Source organism: Lactuca saligna, chromosome 6 (genome assembly GCF_052625555.1).
Source record: "Lactuca saligna cultivar CGN05327 chromosome 6, ASM5262555v1, whole genome shotgun sequence".
NCBI classification, from domain to species: domain Eukaryota; kingdom Viridiplantae; phylum Streptophyta; class Magnoliopsida; order Asterales; family Asteraceae; genus Lactuca; species Lactuca saligna.
The window spans coordinates 101,992,407-102,001,561 of NC_136422.1; the positions used below are offsets into that span (position 1 = coordinate 101,992,407).

At 34.8% G+C, this 9,155-nt stretch overlaps 1 protein-coding gene across 1 annotated transcript; it reads right to left on the reverse strand.

The window, feature by feature from the left end:
• Nucleotides 1-2,980: 2,980 nt before the first annotated feature.
• LOC144999741 (C2H2 and C2HC zinc fingers superfamily protein) lies at nucleotides 2,981-4,359 on the reverse strand. The gene is made up of 2 exons (XM_078958907.1): nucleotides 4,254-4,359; nucleotides 2,981-3,844 (listed from the first exon to the last, which is right to left on the reverse strand). Exon 2 carries the CDS (start codon nucleotides 3,755-3,757, stop codon nucleotides 3,143-3,145), a length of 615 nt encoding a protein of 204 aa, XP_078815033.1. The 5' UTR covers nucleotides 3,758-3,844; nucleotides 4,254-4,359; the 3' UTR covers nucleotides 2,981-3,142.
• Between the last annotated feature and the right edge of the window lie 4,796 nt (nucleotides 4,360-9,155).

The window sequence follows — 9,155 nt, forward strand, 5'->3', positions numbered from 1 at the left end:
CATCCATACTTATATAGTGGGCTAATGCTCCATGGATAATCAAGTTGGGCTAAAACCCATAGGATGGTCCATGGATGCTCCATGGTGTATTTGAACCCATGGATCCAAGGAAATGGAAAGCCATGACAATTAAGGATTTACCCTAATTGTAACACTATATAATGATATTATTCTTGACAAAAATCGGCCACTAGTGAGAGTAACAAAAGGGCTAGCCGATTTCATGAAGTGTAGAACTCTCTCAAGTTATTCTAAGTGTTTTTGATGATTGTGATTCCATTTGAGGCTTCCACACTATTGGGGCTAGGCACTCAAGCTTCATGAAGACTTTCTACATCAAAGAGGTATGTATTCTATCTTGATACACTCATTGTTTTGTATGCTAGATTAGGATAATACCTTGGATATTCTTATTTGTATGTATAATAGAGAAAACATAGATCCAAGGTATTTAGGGTTGCATGTACACTTAGGAGTGTTAGAATGCTCAAAACCCAACATGTTTATCTTTTATGTTATGTGTTCATATTATATGCTTGTTAATATGTTATGTATACCAGACCTCGGTCCGATGTCGGGTGAGGCCCGATGTCAGATTCGTCCAATGTCGGGCGGGGGTCGATATATTCGGCTAGGCTCAATGTATGCTATTATGTGATTATGTGTATGGTATGATGTAGTTTGGGGGGACTCACTAAGCTTCGTGCTTATAGTTTTCAATTTTGGTTACAAGTATTTCCGCTTGCAATGGGAAGGGCTCGGGATAACTGCATGGCACACACCACAACTTTTAGCCTGGGATGATTTACACTAATGTTTGACACATGATTTTGATATATTAACAGTTGTTTATGATATTTTTGTGATACATGACTGATGATTTCATATGAAGAATGACAATTATTGTTTTTATATATATTCTAAAACAAAATTTGTGGACTATATTTTTAGGATGTTTCAAGTGACGTGACCATATGCTGATCATGACGCAGATTTGTCATAAGCCAAAACCATAGGTATTAGTCTTTGAAACCTATTTAAGGAATGCAATGTTTACGGTTTTCTCTATTCTCTTAACCTTCAACTCTAGAGAATACCATGAAAAAAACTAGCTTTCCTCTCTTGTGATCTTTACCATTGTGTTCTTGTTGGTGCATCTTAAAGGATTAGAGTAAAGCTTGTATTTTAAAGAAGAATGATTCAAGAAACATCCAACCTTTTAAGCATGTAATGGGCTTGTATAAGTCTTACATCTTGGAGCTTAATGTGATTGCATGCTTAGATCTAGGATTATATGCTCGTTATAAACCATTTAATGAGTTTTATGTGGTGTTTGGAAAACAGTATGTCAAAAGCTTGAGTCTTGGGGTCTTGTGGCCCATGGGAGTGTAGGACTCAAGTTTTAGTCATTCCTTTTATACCATGAAGGGGCTTAGAGGATTTTTCTATAAATGTAGATCTTAGGTGAGTGTTAGGTTGGTTTGAGGCATGCAAATAGATAATTTTCAAAACTATATCCACTAAATGCATATTTTTGTTGTGTTATGGAAGTTTTGAACTTTAGTCTTTAAGGAATAAGACCTTAATGAACAGGTGGTTGATTCACTATAGTGCATTCGTATTCCTTAATTACCTACCTTCGAGATACTTAACTTCAACTTTCATTGAAACCATACTAACCAATTTTAATTACTTTAGTTCATATTTAACTTCAATTCACACATCGATAGGGGAACCGTTTGCTCCGATTGTGCTCTACTACAATTTTTTGTATTCTACTTTGTGTCTGTTTTCTAGCTCATTGGCGAAGAGTGAAAATCTCTCTCTCTCTCTCTCCATAATTTTGATTAAATAGCAAGTAGCAAGAACCTATGATTTAATTTTTGGATGCGTTCGTTTTTATAGTTTGGGTCCTTCGAGAAACTTAACTTCAACTTTCATTGAAACCATAGTAACCAATTTTAATTACTTTAGTTCATATTTAACTTCAATTCACACATCAATAGGGGAACCGTTTGCTCCGATTGTGCTCTACTACAATTTTTTGTATTCTACTTTGTGTCTGTTTTCTAGCTCATTGGCGAAGAGTGAAAATCTCTCTCTCTCTCTCTGTCTCTCTCTCTCTCTCTCTCTCTCTCTCTCTCTCTCTCTCTCTCTCTCTCCATAATTTTGATTAAATAGCAAGTAGCAAGAACCTATGATTCAATTTTTGGATGCGTTCGATTTTATAGTCTGGATCGCTATATATACCAGCTAGCTAATCCCATCTAAGAATTCCCATTTCACTTGTGCGCGTATTTTTATCCCAATGAAAGGCCATAGCTTTCACGTCGGTGGCGTTTCATTTTCTAATAGATGTCTTCACAAATATGAGCTTTCCACATAGAAAATTTTCAATGCTTTCACTATTTGTTCAAAAGACAAAATACATCAATTGAATAAATTTACAAACATTTAGTCACGTAATAGTTTTTATAATACTCCATCAGTGGTATAATATGAGTTGTACATTTAAAATAAACATCATACAATATAACACAAAATTTAGTTAGAAATTTCAAATTTTCTAATTGTAAAAGGGTTCAAAAAATACATTCGATAAACTATCATTTTGACTTCAACTATGTACAATCTGAGTCAACACTATTGGTCTCCCATAATTTATCAAAAATAGACTTGTAATTCATTAAACGTTTTTGCACTGTAAATTAATTACAAGCGAAGTTTGATTATCTTTATGGAAGAATGACATGGTAAAAGACAGCAAGTTTTATTAGCAGTAACAAGTGGTATAAATGCACCTGTTATATGTGTGGTATGAACAACACTCATGGCTACGGATAGGTTTACCTGGACAAGATAACGACACTGCACTGTTATGTTCTTTACCCTCACTTTCTCTCTTCTCAAATAACCTCGAAATCATCCCAGCATTATTCAACTAGATTAGCCCTTCTATTTCTTTTGATTTACAACATCATTTTCCATAATCACACAAAACAAATTAAATAATAAAACCTTTCTCAAGATTTGTTAAGGAGAAAGGAAGCGAGAAGCTTCAGTATAACAAGGCAACTCATTTACTGAAAACAGAAACACCAAAACAAAGACAAAGCACACCAAGTATGTGTTTTCTTTTAACTCAAGTAGGTGATGTTGAACTGCGTCCGAGACGAAGCTCTAGATCTAACTCTTCCACTGAGGAATTTGTGAAGAGAAGATGATTGTTATTGTTACTGCAGGTGGACATTGATCCGTGAGTGTTGCTAGAGTTGGATAGAGAAGATTTGATATTGTCAGGAAGCACAGCTACTGGAAAGTTCATCAAGTTAGCAGTGGTGGGATGTGGTGCAATTGGGAGACGACTAGAGGTGTTATCATTGAATGTTTTTATAGGGCTAAATATGGTATTAGGGTTCGGTAAAGAGTATAGAAGACATAAACCACCATTTCCATCAAAGTCTTGTGTTGGGATCAAGAGAGTGGACGAAGAAGAAGAAGAAATTGAAGAGGTCATGTAAGGGTTTTTCAAATTTGGCTGAGCTTGGTGGAGGCGAGCCCTGTCACGGCGGTGCACATTCATGTGGCCACCAAGGGCCTGGGCTGACCGGAATTCCCGCCTGCAAAACGCGCAAGTGTAGGAGCGTGGTGGCCAAGTTGTGCCCATGATATTTCCAGTGTCTTCCGCGAAGGCTCTAACCTCCCATGAATCATCCTTTTCTTGAGAGCTAGCAGCCGGTTGATTAGGGTCCCACATCCACGACACCCCACTGGAAGTGGTAGTGGTGGTGCTAGCTAGTGCTGGGGTTAATTATTGTGGCTGATGAGTTGATTTCGACAATTCCTGCAGGTAAGTTAGCGAAAGAAGAGCAAGATCAGGTCATCAGGAGCCTTAATATGGTGGTAGCAATAACATTTATATATGGTGGAGAATGTTTGAGAGATGAAATTGTGAAGAGAAAGAGGTTAAATAGGGGATGGGGTTTATTTCAGAATTTGAAGACAAAAACAAAACCCTAGCAAGCAACTGGCACATCAACAATGTCTTCCTTTTTTGTTTTTAATTATTTTATTCAACTCATTTCTTCATTGAAACAGGCTGTTGAGAGATAAATAACATGCCAATCAACATTGGCTTCAACGACCCTATTCAAACCATCTATTTTCCAATTTAAAATATTCTTTAAATTACTAAAAAAAAGTACCTATATGTTGTGCGAAATGCATAGGAATCAATGTATAAAATTTCTCACCTTCTAATTGTATGTATGCTGCCACTTCTTGTTGGGACTACTTTTGTATTTGCATTCTAGCTCCTGGGGAATAGTATATTAGGGATAAGCCTCAGATCCTAGCTTTGTATATAGTGTTACGATTTACAAATATTATTTTTGACACAACATTTACATTAAATTAAGATATATATATATATATATATATATATATATATATATATATATATATATATATATATATATATATATATAGATTTTTTTTAATTGACATCAAGAATTATAAACCATCGCTTTCTTAGGCTATAATAATCATTTTCTTTTGTGCTTTATTTTATTTTCAAGGGAAAGTGGAAAGCAATGACCAAGAAAACATTCGATTAAGATTAGTTAGATTATTCCATTTACATGCAAAGTTAGTTGTTCTAAACGAAAATTAAGAGCTAGAAATAACATAAAATTATGTAAAGTTCAAGGAGACGGCAGATTTTAAATAGCAGAAAGGTATTTTTTCCAAACAAAAAAAAGGATGTAGCCTTCTCTACTTTCTGTTTTTCTTCTTGTTTAGTAAGTTTTCTCTTATCTTCTTAAATTATCTGTTGTGTTTCCTTAGTTCTAACATGAGGAACTCAAAAAAACACCATCCGATTGTGTAGTTATCAAGGATGGAACATATAGTTTCTAGGAATTCTAATGGCTATGTAGTTAATTTGTATCCAGAGGTCTTTTGTAGGAGTATTTTCAATGCTTAAGCCTTTTTGGGATGATGTAAACAGATTGTGTTGAATCTCCTAGTGTGTTTCCATTTAGCCATCATGACCTTTAGTAAATAAATGGCCATGTGGGCTGATAAAGGTGTTGGAACATGGACTAACACTGTACAATGGAAGTCCTTTACAATTGATGACCTAAGTGAGAAGAGAAGCACATTGTTGATCCGACGATACAAAAGTTGAGTGTCAAGTGATATATTTTTCTAATGTCTGTGTATTAACAGATAGTTAATTGTAGATACGTCTTGTTTTTTTGAGTAATGATCCAACGATACCAAAGTTGCAGTGTGTAGTGATATTTTGTGTAATATGTTTGTGTAACAACAGAGAGTTAAATGTAGATGGGTCTTGTTTTTTCCAAGTAAAAAGGTTAAGGATATTCCATTGCTCAAACAATTTGGGGCTTTAAGAGAAAAAAAAATAATAAAAAAAATAATAAAAAACAAAATAAAAAAATAAAAAAAATAAAAAAAATTAAAATTGGAGCCCTTTAAGTAACCAATGAGATTCAAACATGAGATCCTTATTTTTATAAATTATTGCTTTTACCATCAAATCAAGCTCCAATTTGTCTTTGTAATGCAAGAAATATGTATATATACATATATAATTAACAGAATAAGCTTTAAAATTGATGGTCTTTTAGAATTGGGGGCCCTAAATCCTTGTTTAATTTTGCAAATAGTAGAACCGGCCCTGCGGTGGATGCTATTTTGTTGTGACGAAATTACACATCGTAGATACTGTCTCAAGGCTGCTCAAATCGAAAGCCATTATGTTAACGGTTTATCTTTTTGAAGTGTTGTATTCTATGTCGTAATGAATGTCATTTCGATATATATATATATATATATATATATATATATATATATATATATATATATATATATATATATATATATTTATTATGTTTAGCATTGTTTTTGTCACTTACATGTCGAAGTCTACCCATAACATTTTGTGATCAATTCATACCGCTTGTATTGTTTTCTATATATAGTGTTATAGGTTAGAGTGTCAGGAACTTTTACACTCGCTCATAAAAACATCTGTTATTGAGCTATCTCTTTTATCTTTGACTACTTTCCTGATCAATATGGAATTTAAAATAATTATTTACATTCTGTATTTCTTACATTTCTAATTTAATTTATTTGTATATGGATTCCTAACTCATCAAGTAGTATCAAAGCATGAATCATTCAACACTTTTGAAGATTTTCCTTCCTTTTTCATCTTTTAGAGCTAAATTGTTCTTGAATCTAATTTCTACATTCGAAATTCGTCTCTTCAAATTTATTTGAGGTTTTATAATCCTGTTTTCTAATTTTAATTTATTCTTTCGATTCAAATCTATTCCAATGGAAAATTAGAACACAAACACCATGATCATTTACACTAACCTTCTTGGTTGGACTCGATTCCCTTAAATAGATTCACCGTCTGTTCCCAGGGTACAGCAACCTAAACAGTATTGTGTACTGCCGGATATCACTACTTGCCTGAAAGAATGGCAGGAAGCAGGAGTGCAGAGAAGGAAGAAAAAGAAGAGTAACTTCATTCGTATCTCTGAATGGGAAGGCAAGGTCTTCTTTTATAGTTAAATCGTGAAACGGAAACAAATCACTAATTGATTAAGCATTTAATGGCAATAAATGTCATTAATTACTCAATTAATGCATCCGCTACAGAATTCAAAAATAGGGACCAAAATTGTCAGCTTAGCAAAAATTAGGTTAGCGCGCGCCCGAGTTTCGGAGCTGCATTCGTGTCCGCAGGTTGCGCCCATGTACGAGTTCGGTGTTTTTGGTCTACAGAACCAAGATTTGCACCCCCCCTGCGTGCGATGAAGCTTGTAAGCCTTCCATGCAATGAAGCTTGTAAACTTTGTTGAGTTTGGTCTCTCCACCAATGTGGGACTCATTCCCACATTCCTCTCTTTTGCTAAACTTATTCTCAAATACCCATCTTTGAGTATCGATATCTCATTCACTTATACTCTATTTTGGAGATATAATATATCGTTTCGAAGTCCTCATGGAGGAGAGCACAAACCAACTTAAAGTTCGTTATATATACAACATATGTATGTATTTATATATGTCTAAAGTTAGTAAGAAATATAAATATTTATACTAAATTTCCAATAATCCCCCACATGAATGGAGATGGATCTCTGCACATCCAATTTCCATACGAAATTTTTAACAGTTGAATCCTGCATGTGATAGGTAGGTATTACCCTTTGAACCCTCCCTTATGAAGTTACACTTAATCTCCTAGTAGTTAGTAGATCTCGATGTTTTTGAACTAAGCTGCCATTTATGTAGACGACAATGTAAATCTCACAGGACTCTCTCTAACAACGTCATATCCTCATAGACGTGTTCGTTTTTGGTCATGAACACTAACCTGGCTCTGCAGGAGCTTTAGAAAATTTTTTTTGCCCCTATAATTCCCATCGAAGTGACCCCAACTCTCTCTCACATAGGTGATTCCAATAATCATTAAAAACCATATGTTTAGCCTAATTTTGTCACTACATAAAGGAATGGACTAGGAAGAGATGTTAACTCCCCCTACAGTGACCTGCCCCACTCATACAATTAGGTTATCCTTTTGAACCCAAATCTTGGGATCTCCAGTCTTCTGGGTAAGGTTTCCTTCATATGAATTTATTCATTCATGGGGTTTTAATCCCATTCCTCTTGACGAATTATAAACTACATCTCTACTCAAGCCTTTTGTAAGCAGATCCGCAATGTTATCCTTTGACTTCACCCAGTCAACCACGATAACCCCCGTAGAGATCAGTTGTCGTACCATTTTATGTTTACGTTTAATGTGCCTTGATTTACCATTATACATTGTACTTTGAGCTCTACCAATCGCTGATTGGTTATTACAATGTATACATATGGCCGTTACTGACTTAGGCCATTCGGGAATGTCCTCTACAAAGTGACGTAGTCACTCCTCCTCTTCAGCACAAATATATAAGGCGATAAATTCAGATTCCATCGTGGATCTAGATATAACTATTTGCTTAGATGATTTCCATGCTACAGCAACACCTCCAAGTGTAAACACATATCCACTTATAGATTTGGAATCTTTTATGTCAGATATCCAATTTGCATCTGTGTATCCTTCGATAACTGTCAGATGTCTGCCATAATGCAGTCCATATTCTCCTGTGTATCTCACATACCTCAGCAACCTAGTAATACTCTTCCAATGTTCAGAACTGGGTTTACTAGTGTATCTACTTAGTCTGCTCACAACATATGCTAAGTCAGGTCAGGTACAACTCATTAGATACATCAGACTGCTAATAATTGTTGAATATTCCACTTGAATAACACTATCACCTCTATTTTTACATGGATGTTGACTAGTTTCAATTGGAGTTCTAGCTATGCTAGTGTCTCCCTTAGCAATTTTTTCAAGAATTTTATCTACATAGTGTGTTTGACTCAAAATCAAACCACTTTAGGTTCTTGTGATCTTCACTCCAAGAATCACATCTGCTATACCCATATCTTTCATATTGAACCTGGATTTCAACATGTCCTTTGTGGATCTTATTATCTTGTCATCACTACCAATGATACGCATATCATAAACATACAAACACAAGATGACATTGTTGGAATAGTGTCTAAGGCTGCAACTATATTAAGCAAGCATTTGACCCGATTGAGCATGGTCCTTTTGGGTTGCCTTCACCATAACAACTTGATAGAATGATTTACAATGAGAGTTGAAATATTATATAGTATAATATTATTATTTGATTAATATAAGTCATAAATTAATTAGGAATTAATTTGGTGACTTAAAGAGATTAATTGAATAGAAGGGCTTAAACTATCATATGTGTGATAGTTATACTTTAGGCCATGATTCCTTATCGATAATATGGTGGACGATTTTAGGGCTTAGGATAATCCTAAAATCCGTCCAAAGGGTTATCATAAAGGGATTAGGATTGCTTAGGGTTTAAGTTATCCAATTAGGGTTTAAAGGTAAAACCCTAGGAGCCTTACAAGTATAAATAGACCCTAGGGGTCATGGAAATCGGAACCCTCATTAGTAAGGAAACCCTGGCCGATTTCTAAGTCCTTCCCTCTCTCTCAAATTATCCTCT

Bases quoted from the DNA above. Each gene is read 5' to 3' on its own strand.
- LOC144999741 (XM_078958907.1), bottom strand. From the start codon at position 3,757: ATGTGGGACCCTAATCAACCGGCTGCTAGCTCTCAAGAAAAGGATGAT.